General features: G+C 38.0%; 1 protein-coding gene across 1 annotated transcript in view; it reads right to left on the reverse strand.

The window, feature by feature from the left end:
* DCDC1 (doublecortin domain containing 1) overlaps positions 1–21,586 on the reverse strand; it is a gene marked incomplete at its 3' end in the record, with an annotated part of 485,061 nt that overhangs the window by 421,997 nt on the left and 41,478 nt on the right. Inside the window, 3 exon segments of the mRNA XM_081241118.1 lie at positions 14,666–14,828; positions 15,290–15,446; positions 16,903–17,172. Coding sequence (XP_081097244.1) covers positions 14,666–14,828; positions 15,290–15,446; positions 16,903–17,172 — 590 coding nt within the window.

The raw sequence follows: 21,586 nt of genomic DNA on the forward strand, positions 1-21,586 counted from the left end.
TGTTTCCCACTCCAGACTGGGGCTAGACTTCAGCTGAACACAGGGCTTGGCCAAGCTTCTGCCTCTGCCCTGTGCTGCCTCCCTCACTCCTTCACAGGTTTCACCTGACAGTGTTCCCTAAGGCCCTTGCACAAAAATCACCATCTCAGGCTCCGCGTCTAGGGAACCTGACCTCAGACAGAGTCAAAAAGGGAGACCTAACTCTCACCTCTGCCGTCTTCACAATAACTCTTCAAAGCATCCTTCCTTTCCATTCCCAGCCAGGCCCACTTGCCCATTTCCCTCTCAGCCTCATCTGAGAGATCATCTGCAAGAGCATCCTAATTGTACTTGATCCTCCTCCATTACATCTGACATTCTATACTCCAATTACAGCTGAATTTCCCTACAACATCAATTTTGTCAGTGCCCGATGAATAAGTTCTGGGAGTTAGCTTTTGAGGTTTTCCACGAGTCAGTCAGCCAGCCAGTCTGTCTGTATGTCTGTCTGTCGATCAGTCAAGCAGTCCACAAATACTTATTGAGCCCATCTTATCTGCCAGACCCTGTGCAAGGAATATGAAACAGACACAGTCCCTTCACTTAAACGCACATCTCACAGAAGAGTTTACTGACAATCTGACCCTATCCAAACTTACTGGTTTTATCTTACTCTAGTTTATAGCACTACCCAAGCTGTCTGTTGATTATTCGATGAATACACCAAGTTCATCTTTAAGTCCATCCTTCACCTATTCAGACTCAATTCCTTCTCAAGATCCAGTTTAAGACCTCTCTTCAGTGCTCCAACCTAAAATGACCTGTCATTGCTTGAATCCTTTGAACATTTGCAGCCTGTAACACTCACCCATATATTCATTCAACAGTGTTTGAGAACTCACCACATGCCAGGCACTGTACTACCTGCTAGGGAAAGAGCGTAAACCATCTGGAATTATTATGTAAATGTTTTATAAGTGTATATCCTATTTCTGCTTCCATACTTAAACCCTTAGAAAGTAGGAATCAAGTCTGTATTTCTCATTACTTGCTCCAGGGTATATAGAAATTCACTGCACATGGTATAGTTACTAGATGTTAACCTTTCCTGTGCATTTAAGTGTTCAACTGATACAAATTTAATTTTATGTCACTTTTCATAACATACCAATTGTGCAAAATAAACGTTATTGCCTATGTGTATGTACCTACCATCTTTATTTCCTACCTCTCCCCAGTGTGAACTTAAATATGATTGTTCTACCACCTTGATGTCCACTAATGACCACAATGGCATACAATTTTTTCAGGAAAAGAAGAAAACTTGCCAAGGAGAACTGCTTGGCAAATGAAGGTCTAGAAGGAGTGGAATAGACTGGGATGAACTCAGAGTATATTTAAGGTAAATGCTTATATTTTCCTCAAGTCTCCCTTTGGAGGTCATCTCTTCTAGGAAGTCTTTTCCAGCTTGTACACCCTGCTTTTTGCTCTTTGTGAAGACATCTACCACTGAACTGACCCGATTGCACTAGCACTTTATGCTTTCTTGGCTAAACATGCACTGCTTATCTGGGGCATGGAGTAGGTGCTCAATAAGTGCCAAACGAATTAATGAACAAACCTGTCTTTTATTCCAATAAAACATTTCAATAAAAGGAATATATTCATAATTCTATTACCTAAAAACAGCTAAGGACACTTTACTCCACTTAAAAATTAGGCAGCCTAAATTTTTTTTAAAATCACATTTCTGAAGTTCCAAATAGGTTTTCTGAAAGAACTCTAGGTGGATCTAGGAAAACCACATAATACATTTTCAAATAAATTTGAAAATATTCTTTACAACATAAATTATATATAGGTGTTTTTAAAGGTACTCCTACTTTCCAGATCCTTGTTGATAAACATGGAAAGACTATTGGAAATATATAAAACTTTTTATACAAGTAAAGATTTTTAAACCAACCTGCAAGGCAGCCTAATAAAATAATACTAATGATGACTAAAACATATTAATAATATACTAGAGAGGCAGCAAAGCCTTAAAAGCATGGGCTCTGAAGCCATACTCCAGGGATCTGAAACTTGACTTTGCCTCTTGCTAACTCTGTAAACTTGTGAAATCAGTGAATCTCATTTGTCTTAGTTTTCTTATCTGAAAAATGGAACAATAATAGTAATTCCCTTACCTGTTTTATGGATGAAAGAAATTTCTACAGATAGAACACTTTTGTGTAAATATGAAACACAGTAAATGTTGCTGGTATTATTATCCTCCTCGTGATTTTCACCAAGAAATTAGCATATAGAAAGCAGTGTGTTAAGTACTTTGTATACACTAACTGGTCTTATCCTCAAAACCCTATGAAGCAGATAATATTACAATCTTCATATCACAGATGAGGAAAATGAGACCCGGAGAAATTAAGCAACTAGATCTGTATAACAAATCGATTAAGAGAATCAGAGATCAGACCCAGGCTGAATGATTCCAGAGCCTGCTTTTTTTATTTTTTATTTTTTTTTATTTTTTATTTTTTTGCGGTATGCGGGCCTCTCACTGTTGTGGCCTCGCCCGTTGCGGAGCACAGGCTCCGGATGCGCAGGCCCAGCGGCCATGGCTCACGGGCCCAGCCGCTCCGCGGCATATGGGATCCTCCCAGACCGGGGCACGAACCCGTATCCCCTGCATCGGCAGGCGGACTCTCAACCACTGCGCCACCAGGGAGGCCCCAGAGCCTGCTTTTTTAACCGTGACACTGTACACTCCCTCAAGTGCCTAAAAAGTAATAAAAGAATTCCCCTCATTTAAAATAACTGGATTTCCCATGCTTCTTACTTTCCCACTTTCCACCATCATTCCACCTTAGCACCCATTTAAGAAGCATCTGCCTTTAGTGGCTATATTTTGTTCAAAATGTCCTATGGAAACCACTGTGACTCAGCTTACTAATCTTTGTGTCTGTTGTCAGTCAAATAAGGTTTTTCAACCTCAGCAAGTGTTGACATTTCTTTGTTCTTTGTTGCGGGGGGCTGTACTATGCGTTACAGAATGTTTAGCAGTATCCCTGCCCTCTACCCACTAGATGCCAGTAGCACCTTCCCCGTTGGGATAACCAAAAAATGTTTCCAGACATTGCCAAATGTTCCCCAGGAGTTGAAATTTCCCCTAGTTGAGAACCACTGCAGTAAAGGAGTTTGAGACAAGCCCCTTTTGTAGAGGTGCAGGGAGCTGTGAATAAGCTACTGGCACACACCATGCTCTTTTCCAATTCCAACTTCTGATCATGACTTTTCCCCTCCCTCTTTGCTGGGCTATCTTCCTTCCTTCTCAACTCAGTGCCACCTCCTTTAATCTACCCTCTTCAGGCTCCACAGCCTCACCTTTGGGTCCCTCATTTCATTGAACTCTTCCATTTTTGTATGTATGTCCCTGTCAGACTTTGAACATTTCAAGGGTATGAAATGTGTTTTCATCTGTGTACCTCCAGTATCTGGTATGTTGTAAACAAGTGTGCTTGCTGGATGTTTAACAAAATAATAAAAGTTGATCATACATTTTCAATGTAAGCATTTGTTCCCTGCTGCAGAGCCAGCACCTGAAATAATGTTTAATCCCATAGTAAATGCTCAATAAATATTTGGAAAATATTTTTCAAACTTGTCAGATCAGAGTATGATTATTATTTCATTAGGTGGATATTAGGTAATATTTCCATTAGGTAGATATTAACTTGACTTATATTTTCTCTGTATATTGGAAAAAGATTACATTTTTATACTCATGACTAATTAGCATTTTCATTACCATGTCCCTCCTTGAATTTACTCAGAAACCAGAATATACATCATGGAGGACAAAGTAAGAAGCAGCAAAAAAGTCATAGGCTTAGTGCATTACTTTGCACTAAGTTCAGAACTGTAAAACCAATGAAACTTTAAAAACTACTGATTCTAACCACCCATTTCATTTACTCAATTAGTCATTCAACATACATTCACTGAGTGCCTACCAAACATTCCCTGCTAGAGACGCTGCACAGGGAGGACCTCAGAGTTCTTGGTCTTTTGGGAGAACAAGAAAGGAAAACAACACACAGTATGACAGGTGCTTAGTCAGAGATGTCACAGGGTATTGAGGGAGCCTGGAGTAGGGGCACATGCCACAGCCTGTGGTGGCCAAGAAAGTCTCCCCAGGGGAAGGATGTGAGGTAGGATTTGAAGGATACATGGAGTTGGCAAAAGAGGGAAAGCATCCTCCAGGGAGGGGAAACAATGTAGGTGAAGACCCAGAGTTATGCAACAATATGATGGACTGTTGGGAGGAAACTGAACACAGAGAGGCCAGCGATGGGAGCAAGGAAGGTGGGACATAGCCTATACAGATCAGAGCCTCTGCACAGCTCTAAGAAGTCCCACATTCCCCAAAGCAAGCCATTCTAATCTTTTGGACAGGACGGACTACTGGAAAAATCTTCCTTACATTAAGGCAAAACCCATTTCCCTATGGAACAAAGCTATTGGGGTAAGTGAGGACGAGTACAGATCTGGAACAGCATGTCCTGAAGTGTGCACCACGGGCCTTCTATATGAGAACCAACTGGAGGACCAGGGAACCCTCACATTTAGCAACACGAGGTGAATCACAGCTCTAGGGACATATGCCTTCATATGAAGAAAGGTGATGAGGGCTGACAGCATTATTACATCCAGAGACAAGAAGAAAAACAGGATCTGACTCTTTTACATCAGCTTGGAGCACCTGAGGATGCTCAACAAAGACCTGAGTGGGTTTTAGCCTTGGTGAGAAAGAGGGTTAAGCAAGGCTGGGAGTGGGTGGAAAAAGGAGTAATCAAGCAGTGAGGGGACTGTTGGGCATGGGGGACAGGAAGCCAGTCTGAGTATTAAAGCAAGAAATGTATTGCCATCTAAACCCACTTTGAACTTCTCAGGAAACATAATAGCCATCGCTAACAAATGCTTTCTACACCTCTGTCTTTTGTTAACTTTCTCATCTCAAAACCCTGACACCCCTCCCAGGGCTGAGGCTATCTGGTACCTTTGTAAGAATTAGAAAGCAGCCTCGGGCCTCCCTGGTGGTGCAGTGGTTGAGAATCCGCCCGCCAACACAGGGAACGCGGGTTCGATCCCTGGTCCGGGAAGATCCCACATGCCGCGGAGCAACTAAGACCGTGCACCACAACTACTGAGCCTGCGCTCTAGAGCCCGCGAGCCACAACTACTGAGCTCACGCGCTGCAACTACTGAAGCCCATGCGCCTAGAGCCCGTGCATCACAACGAGAGAAGCCACCGCAATGAGAAGCCCGCACACCGCAACGAAGAGTAGCCCCCGCTCACCGCAACTAGAGAAAGCCCCGCGCGCAGCAACAAAGACCCAACGCAGCCAAAAATAAATAAATAAAATAAATAAATTTATTAAAAAGAAAAGAAAACAGCCTCTCCACCCCCACCCAGCTCCACAGTCCTTCAGCTGTGCACGACAGGGAGCAGTGGCCCGAAACCTTCCCAAAGGTCACCCCGTCTCCTCTTTCTTACTTCCTTACTTTCAATAATAGTTAATAAGCACCTACTGTATGCAAGGTACTATGAGAAATACAAAGGGAAGTGTTAAATGAAGAAGAAAGCCTCAACCCCCACCCCGCTCCCCAACCACCAAAAGAAAAAAAGATGAGGGTAGAGAATGGGTAAAAAAGGGCATTCCTGAGAGGATGTGGGAAGACTGAAAATCACAGATCTATAGGTTCCTGGGAGAATAATTTATCCCAGCACTCCACTTCGGACCATTGTCTCGTCTCAGACAAGCATTAGCATAACCATTAGCCTCTCTGCCATGTAATTATTCTTGGGCTGGCTTACTCTGGCCCCCTGCCAAACGGGAACATTCACAAATCTACATATGAATTTGGGATAGGGGATTTTTAATATACTCCTTCTAAATGTCCACTCACTGTTTGCAGCCAGGCAGGCTGCTCTAATGAGGTCTTTACCCTCCCCTCCCACCACCACCTCATTGGAATACGGATGGTTCATCATGGTACCTATTTGGTCCTTCATTCAATCACTGAACAACACTTACTGAGCAACTATTAAGTGCCAGGCCCTGTGCCAAAAAAATGATGGTGAACAAGGCAGCCATGGTTTATGCCCTAAGGAACTTGGTTTAGAGGGGAAAACAGACGTTTATTTCAACAGTCATTATAAATCTGATGGTCACAAAAGGGTACATTGAGAATGAACTTATCCTTACTAGTGGGAGCTTCCGCAGAAAGTAGGACCAAATACAATGCCAATCCATCCATGAAGCTCAAAAGCAGGAGCCCTGGAGTTCCCCTTTGGAGAGTTCCTCAGCCTCCCCCTTGTTGACAGTACTCCCAGCAAATTCTCTGTCCCTACACACACAACTGTCAAAGAAGGGGTCCTAGTCTCACTTTATCATCTCATGCCCTCCTTTAAATTTGCTAGCCACACCTAGTGGGTTCCAAAGCATCATGACCAGACCTGTCCCGGTGTTTCTCTCTAGAAAGTTAAGAGCCCACTGGGTGAGGATAGGGGTGAGGCCTGCACTCTAGTGAAGTTCTAGTGAAGGTCTGTCATAACCTTGGGAAAAACTTCCCCAAAGGGCTACATCCCAGTCAAGTCCCCTTGACTGTTCATGTTCATACACTTACTCTCTTGCAACACTCAGAGAATATTATGCCCCAACCATAGGATGTATTTTATTTTGAAGAACCCACATCCTATTTTATTTTCCTGGTTTTGTTTATAACCAAATCATGAAAAAAATAAAGCATGTTCTAGCATTAGAAGGTCTATCTACAATATCACCACATTTTCTCAGTCTACTTCAATAAAAGCCAATGCCTGCCAAGAAATTAAATAAATCTGGGTGCTCCCCACATTGTAATTTTCCATTTTGCATGTGCCAGGCAAAGAGAATACTGCCTTATTCTGTCATCAGAATAAAAGCAGCAAACTTGCAACTTCAAATCCATGAGCTTATTAAAAATCTTATTTTTAAAAATTCATTCTCTTGTAGTTGGGCAATAAACTTGAAAATACATTAATGCTCTGACTGTCAAGTAAGTATAGATAATGACATTAAATATGAACAAGCACATCATTTCATGGGTGCAAGAAGAGTTTATGAAATATAAATGCTCTGACAGTAAGAAAACACACTGCTATATTCAATTATATCATCTGCTCAAAATACAATTGCTTCTATGTTTGGTAAATAGACTAAATCCAGGTCACATTCCTGTGTTCAACTGAGTTTCTAGTCACTCCCTTTTCTCTAAATACTTGCGTTCTTTGTTTCTACATGTTCTTAAGTGTCAGCATTTATTGCTATAGGCATGATGGCTATACTTAACTAATAATGACAGTGGTTGTCATTAGATTTTAACTCAGTAACACTAGTCTGACATATCATTTGAAGTATGTCTTCAATTTAAATTTGATTAAAATTACAAACATCCCATCTATTGTGCCAATCAAAATGTTGTCACCCTTTCCCTGAACTTTTCTATGAACTTTCTTGAAATAAGTTATGGCAGCTTAAAGTTAAGGCTAGCCTTGGGTCATAAACATATTTTAAAATACCACTCTTGGAATTGAGCAGAGCAAGGCCAATTGGGGCTCCTTTTCTAAAGACTTGATTTTGACTTACACCCCAGAAAAATTCTCAAGGCAAAAAGTATAATATAGTGAGACTTCCAAGGCTTTAACTCAGATTCCCATAACATGCTGTAACACAAGTGCTCGGTAGGGATTTAATTTGGTTGCATGTATTTTAAGATCTCGGACCTAGCAAATACCTTTGGTAGTAAAACCAGGTACTTTCCTGTATGCAGAACTGTTGGAAACGTGTTGAGCAAGAGATGGAGCGAAAGAAGGAAAATAGATAAAGAGCATGTGCAAATACAATGTTTTAGACACATATAGAGCAGGCTTCTTACACACATTGTCTTATTTACTCCTCATAGCTACACTACTGGGCTCAATTTATGGATGAGGAAACTGAGGCTTAGAGAGGTTAAGTGACTTGCCCAGGTTCATAGAGTAGTTTGCTTCCCTGGCAGTGATAAAAAAGTAGAGACAAATTATTGTGTTGTTGTTGCTGTTTTCCCGAACCCAGGCAGCTATTCTGGGAAGGTAACAGTGGACACAAGGTTCTAATTAATAGCCTTGGGATCTTTTTTTTTTTTTTTTTTTTTTTTTAGTGTTTTTCTATGCATGGGAAGATACAAGAGCCTGGGCTCATTGAAAATATTCCTTTGGTATGCATCTTTTTAAAAATAAATAAATAAATTTATTTATTTCTTTTTGGCTGTGTTGGGTCTTCATTGCTGTGTGCGAGCTTTATCCAGTTGCAGTGAGTAGGGGCTGCTCTTCATTGCGGTGCTCAGGCTTCCCATTGCGGTGGCTTCTCTTGTTGCGGAGCACGGGCTCTAGGTGTGTGGGCCTCAGTAGTTGTGGCACACGGGCTCAGTAGTTGTGGCTCACAGGCTCTAGAGTACAGGCTCAGTAGTTGTGGTGCACAGGCTTAGTTGTTCCGCGGCATGTGGGATCTTCCCGGACCAGGGCTCAAACCCGTGTCCCCTGCATTGGCAGGCAGATTCTCAACCACTGTGCCACCAGGGAAGCCCTGCCTTCGGATCTTAACAGCATTTGGAACTTTAGTTATGTGTATGAAATGCTATTCTCTGTGTTCTATTTTGACGATGGATTTATAAACATTTAATTTTCAAATAATTTATCTTTTTTTTTTAGAAAACTAAGACACTATCCAATAATCCTTTTAGATATTATTACCTCTATTATACAGGTAAGGATAATGACATGCAGACCAATCTGCCCAAGGTCATATAACAGGGACTAGAATCTTGCAATACCATCTGACTTCAAGTCGAGTGTTCTTCCCACTAAATAATAATGCATTTCTCATGCCTCTCCTAACAGATGTCTGAAAGCTTCAAAAACGAATGGTTTGGAAGGCAAAACCCTGAAAGAGTACATATAGACTATATAAATGAATTCTCAGGTAAAGTAGCAAGCAGGTAGGTAGACAACTGCCTAAGAGATTTCATTTAAAAATCTCATTTTTATTGCCTTTATAACACTTAACACTGTCAATAAATAACTTATTTAGTTCTCTATATGTTTATGTCTATTGCTTCTTCCACCTTATTAGAACCAGAGTTCCATGAGACCTCTTTCTTGTTCACACCATATCCTGGCATACTGTAGGGATTCAATAAACACTTCTTGAGGAAATGACTGAATGAATGAATGGTCTCTCTTTAACTATCCCTCTGTCTCCTTAGACGGAACCATATTTTTTTTTTTATTGCCTTCCACACACTCTCTCAGCTCTAGCCAGGGAGGTGTTCTCTCTGTCCACTTTTACCCATGTAACAAACAACTCAAGGTGATAAAGACAGCATTTATAACCCTTCTGAGTTAATATCCTAGTGAGAATTAAAATTTATCAGATTTCTTTGCAGCTATGACAGAAAGACCATATCCAAAACCCTTAAGGTCAGATGTGATTCCATAAGTAGAAATTTTTGAATTTCAAAAATGTTAATATGTTACATATATCAAATATTATGTAATGTGCCCAGCAAGGTCTAGGAGAGCAGCCCATAATCAAACACATTAATTATTTTTCTTCAACACAATCAATTGGTTATACCAAATAAGGTCCTGCTATTAAATGAGTTATGAAAAAATTGTTTGGTCATCTGCAATTTCGGATTTTAGAATTGCATGTAAGAGACTGTGGACTTGTAGCACTAACTCAGGGGTTGTAAGGAGAAAGTATAATACACTTTAAGCACATGCTGAGTGCATGGCATGCAGAAAGTATTCAAATTATCAGGACAGTTATAGGTTTGCAGCCATCTTCATTAAACAAGTGTAGCCTCTGTGTGCATATATACAATTCAACAATTCATGAATATGTCAAGAATTTAGATGTTTCTCAATGATTTGTTATTTTGACAGTATGAGATGCTGCCATATGCATGCTCTAAATTTTCCTACTGGCTAAGTATTCTTTTCGGTGGTGGGGGAGCGTCCATCTCTTGCAATGTCTTCAGACCCACATCTGTTTATATAGTAAGGATACTGTACACATTTATAGGTTTAAAACTTTTGAAATAGGGAAATATATAAAATATATGCCTATAGTTTTACCCTCACTTGTAGAAATAGATAAAAGAATCATGTGCTCTCTCAGAAGTAGGTTTTTTTTTTCTGTTTTTCTCTGCATAATATCATTTTCCTGCTTTTGGTATATGCAGCTAAGTGGGAGAGGAGGTGGACTGACAATCTCACCTAATACATATACTATACAAACAAAATGATAATAGAGAATTTGGGAACACCCACTCTAACTCCTGCTGCAGCCACCCAAGTTAAGTAGTGGTCACCCTATGGGTGAGCATCACAAAGCCCAGTATTAGCTTTAGCAGGATTAATGCAGCCATCAGTGTAGATAGCACTGTAGCATTGTCTTGAGATCCAGCAGCAAGAATAGCAAGGGTGATGTGGGTAGTGGATCACTTCTTGAAACTTGTGCTTTTAACACAACCATTTAAAAGTCGACAAATTCAGGAGACATATAATGGAACAGAATATAATGCATGAATCCAGGTTCATTAAACTAATGCATTTTTTGAAAAACAAAATATGACAGAACATTTCATTACTGATGCAGATATGAGAAAAAGTGTTATGCTGCTATTTAGAATGTGTCCTGTATGCCGTGGAATTGAAATATTTCCAAATCATCAATAATTAAAATGATGAGAATCCATCATTTCACTGACATTTACTTCTACATGAAAAGATGGCCTATTTTAAATGTGCTCACACATATTCTTGTCAATCACTAGCTGTCACAGCAAATTATTTCATTTTGTAGATCACATGGCAGTTAGAAGAATTAAATTTAGATCTTAGGTGTAGTATCAAGAACTCTTTTCATGGATTTTTTTTTCTGTGACTACATCTTCACAATACAGTATATAAAAGATGTAAAATCCTATTCGTAATACTCAGTTTCACTTCTGGTTAAGAAAACTCAGGACTGAAATGAATCACTATAAATGATAACACTGAAAGCCAAATAGTAGAATAGGATATACAGGAAAGAATGAAAATACAAAACTAAAATAAATAAATAAATAAAAATAAACAATCAGAACTCCATACAATGAAACTTGGACCTAATGAATTAGGCCCAAACAGATTTTTTCCCTCATCTTTTTTAAGACATTTAACCTACTGCAGAGCATAAACCATTTCTTATGCTAGGTTTGCATTGCCTACAGCTCCTAGCAGTTATAAAGGAGCTGAACTCTTATAAACCCCATGAATCTGATGCAAGAATTTTTACTGTGCCACTATTAAGCAGAAGATCCAGGAAACTGTGAATAAAACCTAAGCTGTATGCCCATGAATATGAAAACTTTAAAAATCCCTTTTCAAACAACTCATTAACTACATCTTCACAGTTCTAGAGGAATCTTTAATAAATTTCAGAATCTTCAAATGGCAGAATTACAAGACTTAATAAGACAGTTGATCTTCATCAAATGTCGTCATAAAAATTCTTTCTGTTTTTCCCACACACAATTAATCTTTCTGTTTAGGTGTTCAACTTGAAATGTAAGAAATATTCTAATATTGCATTTCAACAGGGAATGCTTCATGTCAGTCTTGACCTTGGCTTGACCTCTATATGAAAGCTCTGTGTTTGGAGGTATGTGATGAATAGCTCTCCAGCTTTCTATTAAATCCAGTGCCACTGGTTGTCAACAGTGATGCTCAAAAGGGGTGGTAAAATATTTCAAAACTCAAAAATGTTCTGCAGGTCTCTTTCTACCTTAGTAAATCTGGAAATAGTTCTAAGGCAATTTTCACTATCTACACTATTTTTCTAAAGAATAAGAAAATAATGAAGTATGGAAATATAATTGCCAAAATATACATAGATTTATTTGGCTTTCCTGTGTCAGAAATAAAATAAATTTTCCTTTGGAGGGCCCAAAGAATTCAGTTTAAAAATTTTTTTAAATTTAAAATCAGAGATGAAGGGATAATCACAAAAAAAGAAATCAGACTATGAGTCCATTTTTTTATCTGTCTCTGATCTGGCCTCATACCTGGCACATAGTAGACTCTCAATGAATGTTTGTTGAATGAATGAAAATCAGTATATTAAAATAATGACCAGTTACTGACTCTAATGTTTGTTGGTTAGTTGTACATAAAATATTCATGCTCATTTGGAAAGATACAACAGTAACACCAAATTCTGCCAGGTGTTTTCCTCCTATTTACCTTAAGAAAATAGAATTTTCCAACTTCTGAGAATGCCTCCTTACTCTAAATTTATCTACCACTTTCGAAGCTACTCATGCATGTTTTATTTTTATGGTAAACTCATGACAACAAGTTGGCAAATTATCGATAATCTATGAAACTCATGCAAGAAAGGTAATTTTAACCTGATTTGAAAAAGTGAATGTGTAGGTGGTATACATATATGAAATCTCCCCACACCCCTCTCAAATTATATACATATATATGATAAATTACATATATGAAATAAATTATTATTTAATATATATATAATAAATTATTGGTGTTTATATTCTTGTTCTGAAAGAAACCAAGTATCAGTTTTTAGACATAGGCTTATCTATGAGCTTAACTTAGACAAGTGGCTTTTTCCCCATCATACTTAAGTCTTTTTAACGGACATGTGATATGCTAGTCTGTGTCCAAGCTCACCTACAATTTCTTTTCTCAGAAGACGAGGCACATCTGCCACCTGCTCTACTCCGTGTCCCAGCAACAACTGTCGAGCAGCATAAAGATTGATTATCAGTCAAAAACCATTGCACAACACCAGATTTTGGTGGGTTAAGCTTGCTGATCCAGCAAGAGATGGTGTGAAATTTTCAGGAGTGTGTGCCAACATTTTGGTGCTAAAAGAACAGCAGTGCATGTCACAGTGAAACACAGCCAAAGATACGCAGACAAAGCAGAGAAGTTTTTTGTTCTAGACTTGGCTTTAAAAGGATAAAAGAGAAAACAAAAAGTAGGAGGAAATTCGTTTGTACATTTAAAAATCATCCACCAAGCTTAGTCACGTGTGTAACATTGTTATTTTAGGCATACATGTCCAGATCTTCTAAGAAGCTTAGCTATAAATAATTTTTATATATCTCTTGCAAAATACCATAATCATAAGAACGGCAAGTACTTCTGATTAATAAAAATAAATGAGGATCTTAAGGAAGCATTTATTACATATATATCTGAATATAAAAAAGTCACAGAAACATTTACCCACAAAGACTCATGCTTTTATACAAGCAGATGATTCAATGAATACAAAATAAAGGCAGCCATATTTTAAAGTTAAAGCAAAATTTGAAAAATATATGGGTCTACACTACTGCATAGGTAATTTTCACTGTGTATTGTAGCAACAAGTTTCTTTACAAGGACCAAATTACCTTGAACTTTCTAATGAATTCAAGAAATTATTTTCTAATGATCAAGTATTCTTAAAGAGATAGAAATCCTAGTATCATTTTATATAATAACATTAATAGAAGAAGAATTTTCATCACTTCATCTGTAATGAACTTCAGAATTACTTTTCTTCTACTTATGCAATTACTGCCTAGACTTGCCTTTGGTTCACTGGCTTTACAGCAGTTGCAGGAAAAAAAATACTTCTAATAAGGTATAAAAAGCAGAGGGGAATACAGCATTTAGATACACTGAATTTGTATGGCAAAGTTCTTATGTCATTTAAATGTGATTACCATATACAGCACTTGATAACAGATCCTGGGTATGACATGCTTAGAAGAATATTCTTAGACAGTGGTACTTTTATTTCTCTCTTAAAACAGATTCTTTCCCACTGAAAAAAATTTTTTTTTTATTTTAGAAAATCTCCACATTTCTGAAATGTTAGAAACAATGGACTTTTAAAAAAGACCTTACCTACAAGTGTGTCTAAAATATACATATTCATATTTTGTAAATGTCAATATATATATATATATATATATATATATATATATATATATACATTTCAAGGTTAAAAGTCAAGCTGTAGCATTTATCTTATGAAAACTTTCATTTGGAAAATCACATGTATATAAGAATTATATGTTCATTACTGGCCACATTTTCAAAATTATGTTAATGCCATCTGGAAAAAGACCAAGAGTGTAAGTGAATAAATGATACTTGAAACTTTGAACTATTTTCTGAGAGAATAAGTCTAATGAATTATGTCTGTTGAGTGTCACAGAAACTAAACAGTAAATTCAATAATCTCTGATTTAATTTATTATATTTTCACCATTTAACCTCCTGCAGGCTCCCTAATGTCTATTCAGATCTATATTAAATTAAGCACCAATGCTAATGAAGGGCAATAAACGTGGCTGTCAGTGGATTTTTCTTTCATTAAGCACATTATCCTCTTACTGAGCTGTAAATGCGTAAACATTAGTTTTGTTAAACCATGCAAAAAAGACAGAATGAAAATCATTTTTTAATTGCACCCCTTAAGCAATTTACTGTGGTGGGGGGGTAGGGTGTTGGTTTTTTTTTTTTTTTTTTTACCTTTAATTTTTTTGAATGGATCTAAAAAGGGCTCTCCCGTTGAAACATAAACATCGGCTTCACAGGGTATGTCTTCGGGTTCGAGGGCTTCAGTGCCGTCTGCCAAGAATACTCGTCGTGCAGCCATGTTCAGATTCAGCTTTTCTGTGCACTCCTCCAGCAACTAACAGAAAGCAAGAGGTAAGAGAAAGGGATTGACAACAAAGAAAGTAACACATTTCCGCTAAACAAAAGACGCAATGATCAAATAGAAACCCACTGAGCCACTTGCCAAGTTAAGTAACTCAATAACTCCGCCAATATGGTTATTTTGTAGCAATTGAAAATATACAAATAGGTTAATCACAACACTGAGAATATTTGATTCTCAAATTCTACTCCTTGAACATTCCATCATTTTAACAATGCTATAGAGATATAAAGCCATTGTATCTGTTTAATTAACTATACTACTTATATATTGATAAAAAAAGGAATGAAATGCCTGTGAGGTCTATGTATATACATATAAGCAATTTACAGATACAGAAAATTTTAAACAATAAATTTTTTCTTTCTCACTTTTCATAGATAAAGAGAATAAGGGAAGAAATAAATCACTGAAAACTTTTGGACACCAGTTACCAAGGTGATGGTTGGTACAGTAACTTTGGCAAAAACTGTTCTAGATCCATTTTTGTAAGCTGTTACTCTAATCACTCTGGGTTGAAGTTTGTATCTTTGAGACAATCTATGCCAATCCTGGTCCAACTTAAATTTTAAAGAAGAGAACTTTGCAACTCTGAAGAAAAAAACACACAAAAATTTGTGCACGTTAATTAGTAAACATATTTAAGTAAATATTATCCTGGGTATTTTCTACAGATATAAGCACTAACGATTGTTCCTAAATATTCCTCAGAAAAAAAACTTTTTATAGGATAAGATTGTCCATATATACTTAAATATTTTTAAAAAAATTAATACATGATAAGTTTGCCAAAACTGTTCATGTAAAACACATATCTCAGAATAAACCGTTTAAATCATTTTACTATAAAACATCACAACACTCATTTTTAAAAATTATACATATATATGCTATATTCTAACAGAAAGCAAAAAAAATGGTAATATGGTCTTATCATCATGAAATAGTAAATGGCTAAGATTTTCCCTTAAGTTTTCATGTTTATCAAAGTTCTTCGATTTTTTTTAAAAGATTTGAAATTCAAATACATCATACTAAACTTTTCATTCTGAAGTCAATTTTATTGCTTTCATTTCAAATTGCTTGGGGGCAGTAAGAGAAGATTTCTAAGTTTTGTTTTCAGTCAAAACCAGTTTCAATCCGTATTATTTTTCTCAGCAAAAGTACATGTAAATGACTAACATGTCATACTTTTTACTTAAGAGTTCTCTAGCTAACCCTTGGTAACTCCTAATGCCACAGCAGCAAAGTAAACATTTTAAAGTAAAAATGTGAGATAAATTAAAACCACGATATATCCACATATTTGAACATATGAAAATAATGTGAATATCAGTTTCTTAGTTTAATTTTTATTTTTATCAACATTTTCTTCTATCCATAAACTTAAGTTAACAGTTTATGATAACAATCTTGATGTGAAAACATACACAAAATGGTTGTTTTTTTTTTTGTTTGTTTTTTTTTTTTGCGGTACGCAGGCCTCACACTGTTGTGGCCTCTCCCCTTGCGGAGCACAGGCTCCGGACGCGCAGGCTCAGCGGCCATGGCTCACGGGCCCAGCCGCTCCACGGGATGTGGGATCTTCCCGGACCGGGGCACGAACCCGCGTCCCCTGAATCGGCAGGTGGGCTCTCAACCACTGCGCCACCAGGGAAGCCCCCACAAAATGGTTTTATAAGTTCATTTCAATTTGATTTTATTTCAAATATTGGTTAAATATCAAAAGTATGCATTTCTACTTTTACACAAATATCTGGTAAACCAAGGTATTTCATAGTCTTAGCCTGATTCGGCTTCAAATATTCCTTTCAGAGTTTCATATTATCTGCATTCAAGTGTATCTCATGTTTTCCCCAAGTGTAATTAGCAACATTCTACTCAGGTGCTTTCAAAGAAAAAAGTAAACAAAACAAAAGCAGAAACAAAACTCTAGAGATGTGTTACATTTTAATGTTTGAAATAGTCAACTGAGTCATTATAAATTCTGCTCAAAGGAAAAAGCTTCAACAGTCAGTTAAAAAGAACAGAGAACAGCTTTGATTACCTCAGTTGACCCACTGGAGCACTGACAGGTCTGTTTCTCTTGGATGCTGATATAAAAAAAGAATTGTTTTTACTGTTTGATTTGTAGCTATCTGGGTCTGATATTTCATCATGGCTATGATCTGATGCTGTTTGATGTATGGAGCAATCTTGAAGTGCTGACCCTTCTGATGCTGCCGCTGAATGTAAAAGTCTGTTGGGGCCAAACTGAGGCTGCAAATAATCTTCAGTAGGTTTAATAACTGCTTTTGCCTGGGATGACATAAACTCTCTGAAAGAAACAATGCAGGGAAGAATACAGTGAATTGATGTGTAATCACTTATTAACAGCTACCACATAATAACTAGTTGTGTGCTATGTGCTAGACAAAACATTACACACTTAGACAGTATTTTGCTTAAGCCTTACAATATCCCTGGGAGGTGGGTACTATTTTTATCCCCATTTTACAGATTTAAAAAGTTGTGGCTCAGAGAGGCTAATTAACTTGCCCGTGCTCACATAATCAGTAGTTGACATGGTGGGAAACTGAACGCAAGATGTCCTAAAATAAAACCCACATTCATAACCATTACATTTAATCACTTAATGAAACTAAAGAAGAAAAACTGTGTAATGCTTGAAGCAATGTTAAGTAACATTTTAAAATTCTTACATTGATTTATTAAACACTAGCACTCTGTTAAGTATTAGTAAATATAAAAATTAAAGAGATGTGGCTCCTACTCTCAAGAAACTTGCAAACTATCCCCTAATAAAGAGAGAATGTATGTTAAATAAACTGCTTAGAATGCTGGGTGTATATTAACCTTAAGTGCAAAAAGAATTCCTTGAAGGCAAACTTTTGTGCGTTGGAATAATGTCGGTAAAGTCTTTACAGCAGACCTGGGATTAGGTGATAACTCATCCTGGTTTGCTCAGGACTGTCCTGGCTTTGGCACTAAAGCCACACATCTCAAAAATTCCCTTAGCCTCAGACAAATTGGGACAGTTGGTTACCCCACCTGATATTTAAGCTGAAAGAGTAGTATTTAGATGAACTAAATACTTTAACAGGGGACCACATGACCTGGGATGATATGTAAATCTATGCAAATACCAAGTCAGAAAGATGGAAAATGTAGAATTGCTGGCATGGTAAAATGAAACAAGCTTAAACATATTTGAGAATACTGAGCTGTTGGGCAGAGGATCAGCCGTAGAGGACAGTTAGTTTCCATGTATTACTGTAATTGGGGCTATTTTTATACCAACCATACCTGCCACTTTCCAATTTGCTAGTTCCTCAATAGTCCTTATAAGTAATATAATGTAACCTCCCCATCCACACAATTACAAAATAACACATGCTTAGTGTGGAAAGCTTGGCATGAACAACCCCTACTCCAAATTTTTCTCATCCACACATTTCATTATAATCACAATTATTTCATCTGGCCTGTCTTCTTTATGTCCACAAGGGTGTAAAATGGTTTATTATTTCCTCTGAAAGAATGGAAGGTATTTATGTGCCACAGGGTAAATGGCTGCATGTGGATGAGAGTTGACACAGCGGGTCAATGGAGCTCAAACACTGGGATCCAAGCAGTTGTATTTTGTTGTTGTTGTCATCACATGTTTCTATCCCAGTCTGCCCTGGACTGTGAATAGCACTGAGGAGAGAAATGGCCTTCCCTACATTCTGAGGATCCACCCAGGTTCATAACTGTGGCAAACAGCATCTTGAATGGATCATTGGACTTTAGCTCTGGCTGAGGTGGGACCTCCCTGCAAACTACCTGAGGTACTCAGATATTGATGGCAGTGGGGAGTGGGGGTATATGGCAGCAGTCATGTCACACTGGTGGTGTTTCTGCAGCAACAGCAACAGAGCTGCAAATGGTCACTAAACTCTTCAACCTGGGGGAAGAGCAGTAAAGCCAGGAGGAAAGATCTGCAACTCTCATAATCAGCTCCCAGTGCCCATACACAGTTACTTGGAAAGAAAATTCTTATGTAAAGAAAGAAAAGGAATTCTCTACTAAATGCAGAATGAGGTGTCTTTCTTTTTTAATGAATGCATTTTGTTTACCGTCAAATATTTTTACAAATATACTAATGATTTTATGTAATAATCCATTATTCTACCACCACAATGCAAAAAGGTTATTAATTTTTCCATATTCCAAAGCTTCAACCACATCATACCTTTATTTTAATACTTTGCCTTCTTTACTTAACACTGTTTTACAACCATTTTTCAGATTGCTATATGGTCTTTACAGATTTTACTGGAATGTAATATTTTTGTCAAGCATATTTTGCTTTTTTTCCAACTGAGTCGTTTAAGGGTTATCTATGATTTTTGTCTGCTGGCATATCTTTCCTCTGTATTATGGTAACAGCACTTGCATCCTTTTGAGAAACTATCCATCCCTACCCCTCCCAACTCCACATGATTCTGGTAGGGTTAGGAAAATAAATTATATGAGATTTACCTGGTAAATGGTAAAAAGAATTAAACTATATGGTTCTATCATATATGTATTTATTACTTACTTTTCTCTAGTAATTTATATGTAAAAGGGGAGAAAGGGTAGTTTTTCATGTTAAAAAGTCACTACTGTTTCACCATCTCTAGTCTTCAGCTTTTTTTTTTTTTTTTGGAGGCATTGGGTCTTTGTTGCAGTGCGCGGGCTTCTCATCGCAGTGGCTTCTCTTGTTCCGGAGCACGGGTTCTAGGAATGCAGGTTTCCGTAGTTGTGGCTCGTGGGCTCTAGAACGCAGGTTCAGTAGTTGTGGTGCACAGGCTTAGTTGCTCCAAGGCATGTGGGATCTCCCCAGACCGGGGATCGAACCCATGTCCCCTGCATTGGCAGGCACATTCTTAACCACTGTGCCACCAGGGAAGTCCCTAGTCTTCAGCTTTGATTTATTTTATCAACACTGAAGACAGGTGTGCACTAGTTCTTACACATTGTGGAACTGTTCTTTCTTATAACAACCGATGTGTTTCCTAGTCATTGTGTGCGTGAGAGGATGATCACAGAACTTGGCTAAGCTAACTTGTCCCACATGGGAATTAAATTCACACACATGGTTTGTTAAATTAATGCTGGAAATGAGGGTGTTTGGATCATTCAGTTTGCAAGGAATAAACAGGCATCTGGGTTTCAAGTGATAGAACTTATAACAGGATACACAGAAAGTTAAGAAAGGAGATAAAACCACTCTAGAAGAGCACAAAGAGAATTAGAAGACCATTTATTGCTCTCCAGGATATACTAGTGACTTAAGAACAACTCTAGACCATTTTCTTGACTTAATAACCTCATCTCTCCTTCTGTGTCTATCTGCTTCCTCTTTGTACACCTCATTGCCTAACCTATCTCTGTTCTCCTCCTCTTTCCTCATGGCTTCTGCTAACTTCCTCTACGTATCTCCCCATTTCTATACCACATGACTTTCTGCAGACTCTCTCTGTATGATACATTCAATTCCCCCAAAAGTTTAATTTCATCACTACCCAATATAGGACACCCCTGTTGGATAGAACTCTCAAGCTGGACAACTTCACACTGGCAAACGTGTGGGTGGGAAAGTACCCATCAGTGGCCAAAAAAACTGTGGATAGGACAGCAGGATAATAAGGTACAGAGGAGTTAAAGTAAGATGGGTCTCAGATGCCTCCCTAAAAAGGAAAACGTAATTGGCAGGGAACTTGTATGGCCTATAGTGAGATAAGCAGAGATACTATAAATTTAATTGATTGAAAAAGTCCTCACTAAACATATCACACAATTTAAATTACTACCAGATGTGTTTAACGATCTGTTTTCCAGGCAAGTTTATTATTTATTTTATTTTATTTTTTTTTTTTTTGCGGTATGCGGGCCTCTCACTGTTGTGGCCTCTCCCGTTGCGGAGCACAGGCTCCGGATGCGCAGGCCCAGCGGCCATGGCTCACGGGCCCAGCCGCTCTGCGGCATATGGGATCCTCCCAGACCGGGGCACGAACCCGTATCCCCTGCATCGGCAGGCGGACTCTCAACCACTGCGCCACCAGGGAGGCCCAAGGCAAGTTTATTTTATATTAAAAAGATAAAATGTTTTAAAAAACCCACTACTCAAAGGCTGTTTTGATATTTCTGGTTATTTTAGTTTTAGCCATTCACTTTTTTTAAAAAACATCTTTATTAGAGTATAATTGCTTTACAATGGTGTGTCAGTTTCTGCTTTATAACAAAGTGAATCAGTTATACATATACATATGTCCCCATATCTCTTCCCTCTTGCAACTCCCTCCCTCCCACCCTCCCTATCCCACCCCTCTAGGAGTTCACAAAGCACCAAGCTGATCTCTCTGTGCTATGCGGCTGCTTCCCACTAGCTATCTATTTTGCATTTGGTAGTGTATATATGTCCATGCCACTCTCGCACTTTGTCCCAGCTTACCCTTCCCCCTCCCCTTATCCTCAAGTCCATTCTCTATTAGGTCTGCATCTTTATTCCCATCTGGCCCCTAGGTTCTTCTGACCATTTTCTTTTTTTTTTTTTAGATTCCATATATGTGTGTTAGCATATGGTATTTTTCTCTTTCTGACTTACTTCACTCTGTATGACAGTCTCTAGGTCCATCCACCTCACTACAGATAACTCAGTTTCATTCCTTTTATGGCTGAGTAATATTCCATTGTATATATGT

Source organism: Mesoplodon bidens, assembly GCF_964165515.1.
Source record: "Mesoplodon bidens genome assembly, chromosome: 7".
Classification (NCBI taxonomy): domain Eukaryota; kingdom Metazoa; phylum Chordata; class Mammalia; order Artiodactyla; family Ziphiidae; genus Mesoplodon; species Mesoplodon bidens.